Source organism: Rana temporaria, chromosome 8 (assembly GCF_905171775.1).
Source record: "Rana temporaria chromosome 8, aRanTem1.1, whole genome shotgun sequence".
NCBI lineage: Eukaryota > Metazoa > Chordata > Amphibia > Anura > Ranidae > Rana > Rana temporaria.
This window is the reverse complement of record NC_053496.1, coordinates 157,176,815-157,190,423: the sequence shown is the minus strand read 5'-3', so window position 1 is coordinate 157,190,423 and position 13,609 is coordinate 157,176,815. Positions and strand designations below refer to the sequence as shown.

General features: G+C 44.8%; 1 protein-coding gene across 1 annotated transcript in view; it reads left to right on the top strand.

Moving 5' to 3' along the window:
• PATL1 (PAT1 homolog 1, processing body mRNA decay factor) overlaps positions 1–13,367 on the top strand; it is a 132,839-nt gene extending 119,472 nt beyond the window's left edge. The window contains exon 19 of the mRNA XM_040321000.1: positions 12,992–13,367. Within this exon, the coding sequence (XP_040176934.1) occupies positions 12,992–13,010 (19 nt within the window). The 3' untranslated portion in view covers positions 13,011–13,367. The remainder of the gene's footprint in view (positions 1–12,991) is intronic.
• The last annotated feature ends 242 nt before the right edge of the window (positions 13,368–13,609 follow it).

Sequence of the window (13,609 nt, the reverse complement as noted above, 5' to 3'; positions counted from 1 at the left end):
GAGAGTCAGCGGTGATCAGTGCTTGTAACTCCCCCACAGCACTGATCACCCTGACTGTCCAAGTATCGGGTGAAGCATCGGCGCATTTGCCCGAATACAAGTACTCGGGCAACTGCTCGGTATTGGTACCGATACTAGTATCGGTATCGGGACAACCCTAGTAATCACTGACACAAAGATAATTTAAAGGCCAGCATAAGAAGTATGAAGGAATACACTATATTACCATAAGTATTGGGACACCTACCTTTACACGCATATGAACTTTAATCGCATCCCAGGCTTAGTCCGTAGGGTTTGATATTGAGTTGGCCCACTGTTTGCAGCTATAACTCGTCTGGGAAGGCTGTCCATAAGGTTTGACCATAATTCCAGAAGCACATTTGTGAGGTCAGGCACCGATGTGGATGAGAAGGCCTGGCTCGCAGTCTCCACTCTATATTATCCCAAAGGTGTTCTATCGGGCTGAGGTCAGGACTCTGTGCAGGCCAGTCAAGTTTCTCCACCCCAAACATGCTCATCCATGTCTTTATGGACTTTGCTTTGTGCACTTGTTCAAATCATTTGGTGGAGGGGGGATTATGGTGTGGGGATGTTTTGTCAGGGGTTGGGCTTGGCCCTTTAGTCCCAGTGAAGGGAACTCTTGAGGCATCAGCCTACCAAGACATTTTGGACAATTTCTTGTTCCCAACTTTGTGGGAACAGTTTTGGGATGGCCCCTTCCTGTTCCTACATTACTGCACAAAGCAAGGTCCATAAAAATATGGATGAGCGAGTTTGGGGTGTAGACATTTGACTGGCCTGAGTCGTGACCTCAACCCAATATAGAACACCTTTTGGAATAAATTGGAGTGGAGACTGCGAGCCAGGCCTTCTCATCCACATCAGTGCCTGACCCAAAAAAAGGAACGTCTAGAAGAATGGTCAAACATTCCCATAGACACACTCCTAAACCCTGTGGACAGCCTTCCCAGAAGCGTTGAAGCTGTTATAGCTGCAAAAGGTGGGCCAACTCAATATTGAACGCTATGGACGAAAACTGGGATGCCATTAACCACTTCAGCCCCGGAAGGATTTACCCCCTCAATGAACAAGTCACTTGTGGCAGGTGATGTGGCCAGGTGACGTGGCAAGTGGGCAATCCACAACTTGTGGCAGGTGACATGGCAAGTAACATGGCCAGGTGATGTGGCAAGTGGACAATCCACAACTTGTTTTAAAAAGAATAAATCCGTGCCAATTATCTAAAAGTGATTAATTCAATAAAAATTTTAAGCTGCTCCTCTAATAGTAAAAAAATAGAATTCTTACTACGAAGTGAAAAAGGAGGGCACTAGAAAGTGATTAAAAAACACTCATAACTATTAAATATACTAAAGTGAGAAAAATACAAATCATAAAAATTCTCCCAGGTGGATAAACCAGTGATATACCATTAGTGATAATAAATCTTTAAAATATATCACCAAAAAGTATTGCTCACATAATATAAGTCCATAAAGAAAGTGTTTAACTCTAAGGAAAAGTATACAAAGCAAAAAAGATAAATTGTCCCAATTGAAAAAACCCAAATAATGTGATTAATTTCCAAAATCCATCCACCAACAAAAAACAAAATCTTGCTGTAAAAGGATTGTTCAGACCGTGCAAACATGTTCCTTAACCATACGCAAGGATAAGACACCCAAAGTGTACAGAAGGGGAATGTGCTTACCAGACAGACGCAATGGATCTTTTTGATTAGAAAAATATCTCATGCGCTTAGCAGGAGCGTGCCTGCACACTTGGCCATAAACGGGAGATGTGGGTATTGGCTCAAGACCTCCATTGCAGAGATGGAACATGGAATAAAAAAGCCAAAACTTCCATAGTGCAAACCATTTAATAAAATAATAAAATGACAGAACAAAAAAGGCCAAATGGCCACTTACATTAAAAGGTGCCCAACCCGACACTGGGGCTGCAGACTCGTAAGGAAAAGCACTTGTGGTTCCTCCACTTCCTCGACGGCGTGCTTTCCACCAGTCTCAAGCCAGATTTCTGGATGTGACGTAGGGAGTACACGTGACCAGGCTGCCGCGCGGACTGTGTGGCGCTGGCCGACCAGTTGGTGCAGGGCCTAAAATTTGTCTGAGTCGGCCCTGGATACGCTTCCCTTGCTCTCCATTCGACCAGGCGATTGGTGCTTCTTGGGCTTTCCACCATCAAGCGTCTGTTTTACATGTGTGTAAGGCAGCGACCTGGTCGTCAGTCCACACCTTCTCAAAGTTTTACAAGGTGGATGTGAGTGCATCTTGAAGTTCCTCCGTTGAGGAGCTCTGGTTTGTTTGGGGTGAAGTTGGTTTACTGTGTTTTCCCACCCCTCGATTTTTCACACTGCTTGGGGACGTCCCTAAGGTCAATTGCTGCTGTGTCCGTCCATGAACGGAAGAGAAAATAGGATTTTTGTACTCACCGTAAAATCCTTTTCTCTGAGTTAATGGACGGACACAGCACTCACCCCTCCTTTGTTTGTACTGCTTGTTTACAAACTGAGGCTGAAGAACAGAGAATAGGGGATATACCCGGGGGAACCACCCCCTGGGAGGTACTGTGCTGTGTGGAGTGTTTAACACTTAACATGCTGTTTTTCTGCCTAGTCAATCTCCTAAAAGGGAGGATAATACCCTAAGGTCAATTGCTGCTGTGTCTGTCCATGAACTCGGAGAAATGGATTTTACGGTGAGTACAAAAATCCTATTATTTTAACACTGGTATCTGGATCTGATTTCTAGCTCAGCTGTGTAACCAGGGGACTGTCTGACCAAAGCAAATTTCTGTGCAACTATGGCAAAATTTCTCATTCATAAAGTCGATCAAGACTCCTTTTCCACATCCACCTTTTCTGTCATAGTTGAAAGTGTACCTTCCTCCTTTAGAAGAGATGGACATGGGAAAACTTTGAAGAAGACTGGAATGCGATTTTAGAGGAGGCCACAAGTTTTCTCACCCCCAGACTCCTGGACACCCGATGCTATGGATTCATGAACTATGCTTTCTAATGTAGATATACTAATTTCTTCTGTGCACAAACTCCTCAGTATAGTCGCATTCGATTCTCCTTTGTCTCACTCTGCCCCTCGAGATACCAAGAGACCTGCAGAGTCTACAAAGACATTCTCCATTCATTAACAAATGGATTCGTTTTCCCTGAGATGGTTTTCACCCTACGAGAATCATTGCTGAGCTGTATCCAATATGAAGGGAATTTAAAAACTCTGGACTGTTTTGGTAGTTGACCCTGCAGTTCCAGTCTTTTTTTAATAATAATTTTATTGCGTTTTCACATATACAGTATCATAACATTCTAAATACAATCCAGTTTTCCGTCAAGAGTAAGAATGTAGTGGTTAAGACAAGTAACAGGTTATAATCCGTTGCAATTGTTCAATGCATTATACGTACACATCAAAGAGCGGTAGATCGGTCTCGCTGCGAGTGACCGAAAAGAAAGCAAACTAGCACCAAAGATTACAAAAGACTACAGAAGACAGTACAACCAGAAAGGTAGGCCCAGCCTGAATAGATGATGGGTTCAGCTGCTGTTGCTCCGGCCCAACATGACCATGGGAGCCATCTGGTGTGAATCTAGGCGTATTTTCCAGAGCTGGAGGCCATCGTCAACCTTATAGTTGTAGTGTAGATTAACCAAGTCAATTGTACTTTCAATGGTCGGGGGTTGAGTAGTTTTCCAGAGTCTAGTTACGCTCAGCCGAGCTGCAAGTAAAATGTTGGTGACTACCAGTCTCAAGTCATTGGGGAACCTGTCTACATGCATATTGAGCAACGCCATTGCTGGCGAGGGTGTTAAGGTGGTCCCTGTAATGTCTGACAGGATGCGAAAGATGTTGGTCCAGTATGTCCCGATAGACGGACAAGTCCAGAAAATGAGGAGGATATCACCTTTTGGGTTTAGTGCATCTCCAGCAGGAGTCAGGAATGTCCTTCCCAAACTTAGCTATTTTAGCGGGTGTGAGGTACCACCAGAGAGAAATTTTTATTGTGAGTTCCCATAGTGCTGCATTACGAGTGGACTTGTATACAGATCTGAGCGCCAGTGTGCTTCTGTGAGCGTCTGACCTGTATCCAAGTCCCACAGAGCGTGAGGTTTGGCTTTGGTGAAGACCTGTTTTTGGCGAAAAGAGTTATAGAATACGGAAATTCCTTTCAGCTTGGAGGAGGTATCGGTCAAGTATGACCAAAGTTTAGGAGGAATGGAGTAGCGTGGCTTTGGCAACCGAGACAGACAATGTTTAATCCTAATGTATGTGAAGAGCTCCACCTGTTTAAGTTTAAATTTGTCCTGTAACTGCGGGAATGAGAGGAGTGAATCGTCCTTGAAGATGTCTTGTATATAGTGTACACCAGAGGACGTCCAGTGTGACAGCCTAATGTCGGTCGTGCATTGTTCCAGTATGGTCAGTGGGACAGGAGGTTGGAACGGCTGGGGATGTGATTCACCCTGTGTAACCAGAAATTTCCACGCTAGGGCCGATGCCCTCATCGAAGGGGGAAGCGATTCGGAGACTAAAGAGCCGCGTGGGACCCCCAGTAACCAGTTTCGGAGAGTGTGATGTCTAACCATCATGGATTCCAGCTGCCCCCAAAGAGTAAGGGGGCGGGGTTGGAACCAGTCCTTAAGCTGGGCGAGTAGCGCAGCCCAGTGATATTCTTTGAAGTCTATGGATCCCGCACCGCCCGCAAGTTTGTGTTTAGTGAGAATTTGTTTGGCGCACCGAGGTGTCTTGCCTTGCCACAATAATTTATTCAGGGTAGTTTGGAGAGCTTGAAAGTATGACAATGGGATGGGTATGGGGATTGTCTGAAATAAGTTCAACAGTTGGGGAAGATGTAGCATTTTGAATGCTGCTAGCCTACCTATCCAGGATAGTTCGTGTTTGGCCAGTGATTGAGTTTCTGTCTGGAGCGTAGTTAGGAAGGGTTTGAAGTTGCTCTTAAAGAGGTGTTTTGTGGATCTCGTGAGATGAACTCCCAAGTAGGTTATGTCGTGGTCCGCCCACGCGTAGGGAAATTGGGCTTGGAGAAGGTTCCTAGTGGTGGCGTCTAAGCCTAAGTCAAGGATATAGGATTTAGTGGCGTTGACTCTATAGTATGATATTTTACTGAACCACTGAAGGGTTTTTTGTGCTTCTGCTAGTGACGAAGCCGGGTTCGTCAACATAAGGATGATGTCATCCGCGAATAAACTGATTTTGTGGGAAGTGGTGCCAATGTTGAATCCTGAGATATTTGAATTCTGACGAATATGTTCCGCAAGGGGTTCAATAAGCAAGTTAAAAATCAGCGGGGAGAGGGGGCAGCCTTGTCTAGTACCGTTCGTTATGTTAAAAGGTTGAGAAAGCATGTCAGCTGAGAAGACTCATGCCGACGGGGAAGAATATAAGGCGAGTAGGGCATTCGTTATTTGACCTTGAAATCCAAATTTCTCGAACTTTCCGGAGATATCCACAGTGGATTCTGTCGAACGCCTTGTATGCATCTAAGGCCAGAAGCAGAGAAGGCGTTCCGTTAGTTTTCAGCATAGTGTAGGATGTCGATTGCCCTTCTCGTGGCATCGGACGCCTGCCGTCCTGTAGTGAACCCCGATTGGTCTCTGTGGACCAACGTGGGCATGATAGTAAGGAGTCTCATGGCAATCGCTTTCGCATAAATTTTTAGGTCTGAATTGAGAAGTGAGATGGGACGGAAGTTTTGGGGTGTCGTTGGTTCTTTTCCCGGTTTGGGCAGGTTTACAATAAGTGCCTGTAGGGATTCCGTTGGGAGATTGGAGGTAGTGGCCGCATGGTTAAATAGGGCTGTCAGTGCTGGCGCTAGGTGGTGAGCAAATTGTCTATAGTATTCCCCAGTGAGACCATCCGGTCCAGGGGACTTACCCGAAGGTAAGGAGTTGATGGTAGCTATAATTTCCGCATCAGTAAAGGGATCATTCAGTTTGGACAATTGGGCAGTGGTGAGGGACGGGAGTCTAACGTGGCTGAGGAAGTCGTCAATGTCTGTAGAGGAAGGTTGGTGCGTGTCGGGGTCAGCGTGTAGGTTGTACAGGTCGCTGTAATACGTGCTGAATGCATCAGCGATTTCCTGGGGGTTTTTAAGTTGCTCTTTCGTATGTGGGTGAAAAATGTGGTCTATTCTGTTCTTCAACCTCCTCCCCTTAATGCGCTGTGCTAAGACTCTACCCGCTTTGTTGGATGTGTAGTAGAACGCCTTCAATCTCCTTTGAGTGCGTTCAAATGACTGTAAGAGGAGGAGTCTGAGGTCCTGTCGTAGAGACAGCAGTCATGCGGAGTTGTTTGGGTTGGATTTGTCGAGTCGTTCCAAGGTGTCTAATTGTGCCACAAGAGCATCTATCTTCAGTGATCTAGATTTTTTTATGAGCTGAGTTAAGCTTAATCAAAATGCCTCTTACAAACGCCTTATGCACGTTCCACACCACGCCTGGGTCGGGCACAGAACCCGTGTTAGTGGCAAAGTATTCTTTTAGGTGATCAGATATGTCCGGAGAGAAAGAAGGGTGTTGCAATATATAGTTATTAGCCCTCCAAACAAAGGTAGGGCGTGCATTTTGTGATTGAGATATCGTGAGTGTTATGGGGGCATGGTTCGACCAGGTCGTGGTGTGGATCACAGATGCGCTGATAGATTGCAAGAGCCATTTGTCCGTAAGAAACAGGTCAATGCGTGAATAGGTTCTGTGTAGGGGAGAAAAGAACGTGTAGTCACGCTCAGAGCCATGGTAGCATCTCCAGACGTCAAACAGATCTTGTGAGGCCATAACGTTTTTAAGAGGGGATTCTCTGCGTTTAGAGGCAGTGGTGGAGTCCAGGAGGACATCCGGGACCAGATTGAAGTCCCCACACACGATAAGGCGCCCTTGCTTAATGGGTAGGATGACTTTCATCACTTTACGGAGGAATCCGATCGGTTTGACGTTGGGATCGTAAATGTTAGTCAAGGTGTAATCAATGCCATTCACGTTGCATACAAGAACAATATACCTGCCTTCAGGGTCTAATTCAACATGTTTTCAAGGAATTTGACAGTATCTCTAACCGCTATATACACCCCTCTCTGTTTGGAGACGAAAGGGGCCGAAAACACGTGAGGAAAATTCCTGTTAGCACATACAGGTGCACCTGCAGATAGAAATGTGTTTCTTGAACACATAAAATGTCACATTTCAGGTCCAATGGCGTTTTCCATAGGGAATGTCTTTTCGCCGGGTGATTCAACCCATTGGCGTTAAGGGACAGAATCTTGAGCGCCATCGGGGACTGGATGTGAGCAAAAAAAATGAGATGAAGGTCACTTACAGTTTGACGAAGAAGTTGAGCGTATCTGTACGCATTAACCAAAGATCACTCTGGAGGTCGCTGTCAGGTGTAGATCCCAGGAGTGCAGGTCCCTGCACCCTCGGCGTAAAAGCTGTAAGGTAACACAGTTAGTAGCAAAATCTAACGAGCAAGAAAAGCTGGAGATTAATAAATATGAACTAAAAGGTGGGGTCTCCACCAACGAAATCAAACGATGGAGTAGAGGAATGGTAGCTCCAACTAAACCACTGGAGAGGGGAATCAAAAGTTAGTTAACGGCTGAAACAAAACAAAGGTAGAGAGCTGGGTGCCAGGGAGAGTCTCTTAAGTGTAGATATGGTTACCCATAAGTGTTCATGACATCTGTTCCGGACCATCATCACGGGTCACAGGGTCGCGACGAGGTGGGCGAGAATTCCGTTGTTCCTTCGGAGGTGCTGGAGCTTGCTGCGGGTCCAGGAGGATTCCCCAGGAATGGAGGAGGCGCAGACCCTTCTGTAGGTCCTGCACCACATGGCTGGCGCTGTTTCTGGTAATGAGCAGCGTAGCCGGGTAGCGCCACTTGTACTGGATTTTGTGGTTGATCAGGCCTTTGGTAAGAGGGTTGAGTTGTCGCCTCAAGTGTAGAGTGTATTTGGAGAGGTCGGGGAAAATCAGGACCCCTTCAAACGGGCCTTGCAGTGGCGGGCCATTTCTGGCGGTCAAAAGCAGTCTTTCCTTATGTGAATGAAGTGGACCCTCATTAATGTGTCCCTGGGGACTGAGGCAGCGAGGTGTGAGGGCTTAGCGATCCTGTGTATGCGATCAATTATCAGGTCCCTAGGAGATGCATCAGGGAGGATCAGATGCATAAGCTCTTTGGCATATCTAGGGAGATCAGCAGGCAAGATGGTTTCCGGGACCCCCCGCAGTTTCAAGTTATTTCGTCTGGACCGATCTTCCAAATCGGCCAGCTTGGCCCTTACCCAGGCTTGTTCCTTCTGCATGTCACCATAAGAGTCAACCAAGTCGTTCACTGTGGCTGTGCAATCTTCCATGCTGTTCTCTAGGTGGGACACTCTATCATCCATAACCAGCATGTCAGCAGACATTTTAGTGAAAATAGAGGACAGGTCTGTCATGAGGGAGGTCTGGAGGGATAGCAGCATGTCCTTGAGTGTGGTGTCCATCACCGGTTGTCCCGTTGTGGGGAAGGAGGCCATGGATGATTTCAGGGCCTGGTTTGATGGAAGATGGCCGTAAGCCGGGGGCTCGATTTGTGGGGAGGTGCGCGGCGGTCCCGGGCCTATCCACATCTGCGCTTTCGCCGGGCTGCCTGTATTAGGATTTTCCCCCGTTTTGTGAACCGGAGGTGAGGGAGGGCATGTAGGAGCCTGGGTACCCGCTAAGTCATCCGGGAGATCCGAGTAGGCCTCGGACGCCGCGTTCCCAGCGGCACCATTTTGTGTCTGACTGACCTGGCTCGGCTTTGTAAAGAAGGCCGTCAGCTTTTGAGGGTGATGCTCCGTCATCCTCTTCCTGGACATAGTTCCACAGAGTCCTCGGGGTATCAGGATGTCGGATGGACCCGGATTGCTGGGTCAGTCGGGCTCAGAGTGCTCCGTTTCTCTCCCCTGGCAGACGAGCACAGAGTCTAAGCTGCCATCACCATCGCTGGCAAACCACGCCCCCTGCAGTTCCAGTCTTAAACTTCTTACTGTGCCTATAGATGTTTCTTCATTTAAGGATTCTGCAGACAGAAAATTTGAGATGCTCTTAAAGTGATTGTCGTGTTTTTTGTTTTTTTTTTTTTTGTATTTTAACAAACATACATGTTCTCTCCTCTGTGCAGTTGGTTTTGCACAGACCAGCCTTGATTCTTCCTCTTCTCGGGTCCATCTCTCCCTTCTATCGCGTGCCCCCACAGTCGGCAGATTCCTATGGGGGCACTGAAGCCGAGTCACAGCCCAGTGTGTCCTTTCAGACACGGAGCCCTGACTCTACCCTGCCCCCTTCTCCCCTGATTGGCTGACTTTCCCTTGGAGCCAATGGTGCTGCTGCTCTCAGCCAATTAGGAGTGCCCCGAATGGCTTAGACATTCATGGACATCACTGGAGAGAGATGGGGCTCAGGTAAGTAATTAGGGGGGGTGCTAAGGAGGCTACTACATACAAAAGGTTTTTCATCCTAATGCACAGAATGCATTAACCCCTTCCCAAGCACCGAATGACGGCTACAGCGCAGACCTACTTTACATGCTCGAGCAGCCTGCATGCCATGTGATCAGCAAGTCTGAGTCTCTGCCGATCACAGATTGGAGTAAGGGGTCGATCCCAACCCTTTACCACATCATCAGCTGTCCGCCAGTGACAGTGCTGAAAATTGGCCTGGGCAGGAGGGGGGTTTAAGTGCCCAGTAAGCAAGTGGGCAAGATAAAAAAAAAAAACTTTTGCCATTACAACTTCTTTTTTAAAAGGTTTTCCTTGCCCTTGAAGGTCCAGCCCCACAACCAGCTATTGTTGCAATTTCTCTTTTGTCAAACTGCATCTAATTAATCTAGGGTGATTCATCGGCAAGATCCTGTCTTTCTGGAGGAACACTTCTAAACTCTGCCTTTATAAGAGATGTCCTTTTACCATTTGCATTTCTATGCGTCCCAGAACCCCGGTGGGTTCAGTCGGTAGTTTCAAATGGGTTTAAAATAACATTTCAAACTTTTCTCCCTTATTGCCATCTTCCTTTTAAACCAACCAAAATCGACAATTGGATTTAAAGACTGCTCTGGATGATCTCTTGTCCCAGAAAGTGGTTTGGTTCCTCTGGAGGACAGGTTCAAACCATTGTATTCAAACCTGTTCATGGCACCAAAACCCAACAGGGGTATTCATCTTGCTCTGACCCTAAAATCCCCAAACAAGTACTTTCACAAGTTTCTTATGGAATCTGCACGGTTTCTTATTGAATCTGCATGGTCAGTTATTGCCAGACCAGGGGAATACTTCAAGATGCCCATTTCCATATTACTAAAGGACTATTTAATTTACTCAGGCTTTCATTTGGGTAATCAACTTCCAAAGTCTGCTTCCAGTCTTCCCTTTGTCTGGAATACTTGGGCCTCATCCTAAATGTTCCAGCAAAGAAGCCTCTCTTTAAGGTCTCGTGCTCAGCCCTTAAGATCAAAAGACATGCATGCCTCAATAAAATTCTAGTTTATGGCCTCGTGATGGCCTCATTTGAGGCGGTTTGCTTCACTCTGTTCCAATCAAGGCCTTCCAAACACAACATTCTTTTGGCCATAGAACACACATACACTCACTATCTTAACTTCCCTATGCTTCTCTCCAGTCAAGCAAGGCGCTCCCTAGCTTGATTGCCAATCCTTGAAAATGGCAAATACATTTTTCCCACACTAAGATGATACCAGCAGGCAGAGGAGTGTTTCAATTTCTAAGAGGCAGTTTTCAGTCCTGTGTATTTTCTTTCAAAAACCTTTGGCCTCACTTTCACTTGTTAAAACCTTGATTCAAGTCCTCTTTCTAATCAGTCCCCCATTGCAAACATTTCCTTCTTTGGGGGTCTTAATTTGGGTCTCTTTGCCCTGCAGAAGCCCAATATAAAATGTCCCTTGGGTAATTATGTCCAAAGGCTTTTTCAAATTCCAATCACTTGAAGGTAGCTGGCTGTATCCCAATGTTAATGAATATCCAGACTTTATCCTGTACTGTACGCAAAGATGAAACATTCACAGATAAGTCAAAAGGTTTTTCAGGTAAACCACAAATTTTTTTTTTCCTCTGCATGGACTTTTTCTTTCACTCTAAAACTCTAGGCAAATGTAAAAGGCAAAAAGCATTGCAGCTCTGTATTCATTACTGCACCAGTAACTATAATTAACCTGGTATCAGCCTTCTGCAGTCCCTGTATTGCAGGGCTGGAGTGTGAGAAGAAGAAACAACACAAGAAGCCAGTCGGTCTGTGCTGACATGCTGATAGTAGAAAACAGGGTGGCCTAGAGATGCGCTCATCAATGTGCTGCTGCTACTTTTACTGGCTCAGGTAGGTCCATGTTGACCTGTGCTCAGAAGAAATGTGTTTGAATGATGCTAGGGATTAAACTGAGGATACCTACAGAAAAGAAATCTCTGATCTTGAAGGTAAATTATTGTAGCCAAGCTTGGTTACATTATGTTTTAAAATGGGCTATTATTTTTTTTTTTTACTTGGGAGTTCTACTATGACGTGTGTGTCCACATTTGCACTAACATTTTAGAAAAACCAAACACATTTTTGATATGTGTTTTCATACAGCATGCTTTAAAATATTTCTTACCTTTTTTGGATGTTTCTTTGGCACAGGCCCCAGTCGGACTCAATTTTTCTATTAACAATTTCAAATGAGAAAACCTTAAGTGCCTTTAACCACTTCAATACAGGGCATTTTCACCCCCCTTTCTGCCTAGGCCAATTTCCAGTTTTCAACACTAACACTTTGCATGACAAGTTGCGCGGTCATGCAACACTGTACCCAAAAAGAGCTTTCTTTTGATGGTATTTGATTACCTCTGCGGTTTAAAAAAAAGTTAACTTTTTGCTATAATATCCCAATTTAAAAATTATTTTTTTTCCCTGTTTAGGCCGATATGTATTCTACATATTTCTGGAAAAAAAAATCTGGTAAAAAAAAATCGCAATAGGCGTGTATTGATTGGTTTGCGCAAAGGTTATAGTGTCTACAAAATAGGGGATATATTTATGGCATTTTTTTACTAGTATTGGCGGCGATCTGCGATTTTTTTTTTTTTTTTTTTTATATATCATGACTGCGATATTGCGGCAGACATATGACACTTTTTTGAAACTATTTATTTTGGGACCGTTCACCTTTATACAGCGATCAATGCTATTGATTACTGTATAAATGTATCTGGTAAGGAAGGAATTAACACTAGGGGGCAATCAAGGGGTTAAATGTGTTACCTAGGGAGTGATTCTAACTGTAGCGGAAGGGGACTCACAAGGAAAGGAGAGCGATTGGTGTTCCTCTGTACTGGGAACACACCAACCGTCGTGTCTGCCCTGACGTGTTTACACACACAGATCCACGGGCCTGCTCTGTTTTCAGGCAATCGCGCGCCCCCCTAGAAGGCCGGGAAGCCGAGGATGTCATGATGCCCGCCCAGGATGGGAGATCCCTACTGTGGACGTAATTTGATGATGGCTGCAATGGGAAGTGGTTAAAAGAAGTTTTTTTTTATCTTTCATTTAATGTATTAAGATAAAAAGCCTTCTGTGTGCAGCTCATTAACATACAGCCCAGCTTCTATATCTTTAAACCTTTGTTAGTATAGATGGAGGTTAAATCTAGTGATAATTGGGTTTGTCACCACAGTACAAACAGAGTTAATTAAGATAAATGTCAACGCCCCAGCCCCATTTTTATCACAGGAACGTTTCATTTTTGGGGTTTCCAAAAAAAGAAACAAGCGAAATGTTAACTATTTTATTTTATTTCTATTTTTTTTTTTATATGTAAATGTAACTACTATAAGGTAGACATTATCTAAATTTGGCTGCAAAAGTGGCATTGCACTATAATGCCTCCACTTGTCAAGTATGTATCATATATTTCTCTTTATATTTAGGTCTGCTCCCAGTCCCTGATACACGGAAGCACTGGACTTGGCCGTTCCTTCCCCTGCTTCAAAGATTTTATGTGGAATTTTATGAAGTATCTCTGCAGAGTTGGAAGCACCAAAGTCTTAATGGGGAGTGCAAACCCCAAGAGGGGACTCTGCATTGCCACCTACAGGGCATCAGCTGCTGAAAGAACTGCTCTGTGTAAATCAGAACACCCGTGTCATTTTCTTGTGTAGAAATTTTAAAACAATTACTCTGTGGGATTTCTCACTGCATACATCAACCAACGAGGATCACAGATGGATTGTGTTTATTTTTTTCTCTTTTTATATATAGCTCCGTGTAAATAAATATAAAGTATTATTAAATCGGACTCCTAAATCACTGTGTATTTGTACCTTTGGTGTTCCGCTGACTTGCTGTAAAAATACATTGTACATCTCGTATCAAAGGGAAACGCCAACAAGCCATTTACAGCCCATCTCCAGCTTAAACTTTATTTAGTTTCGTTTTGCAAAAGAGTTGGGGAAAGGTTACAACTTCTGTTTAAAGTGGAACAATACTTCATCTGAGCACCACAAATGCAAAAAAATATTTTTTTTATTAATTTTGGATATTAAAAG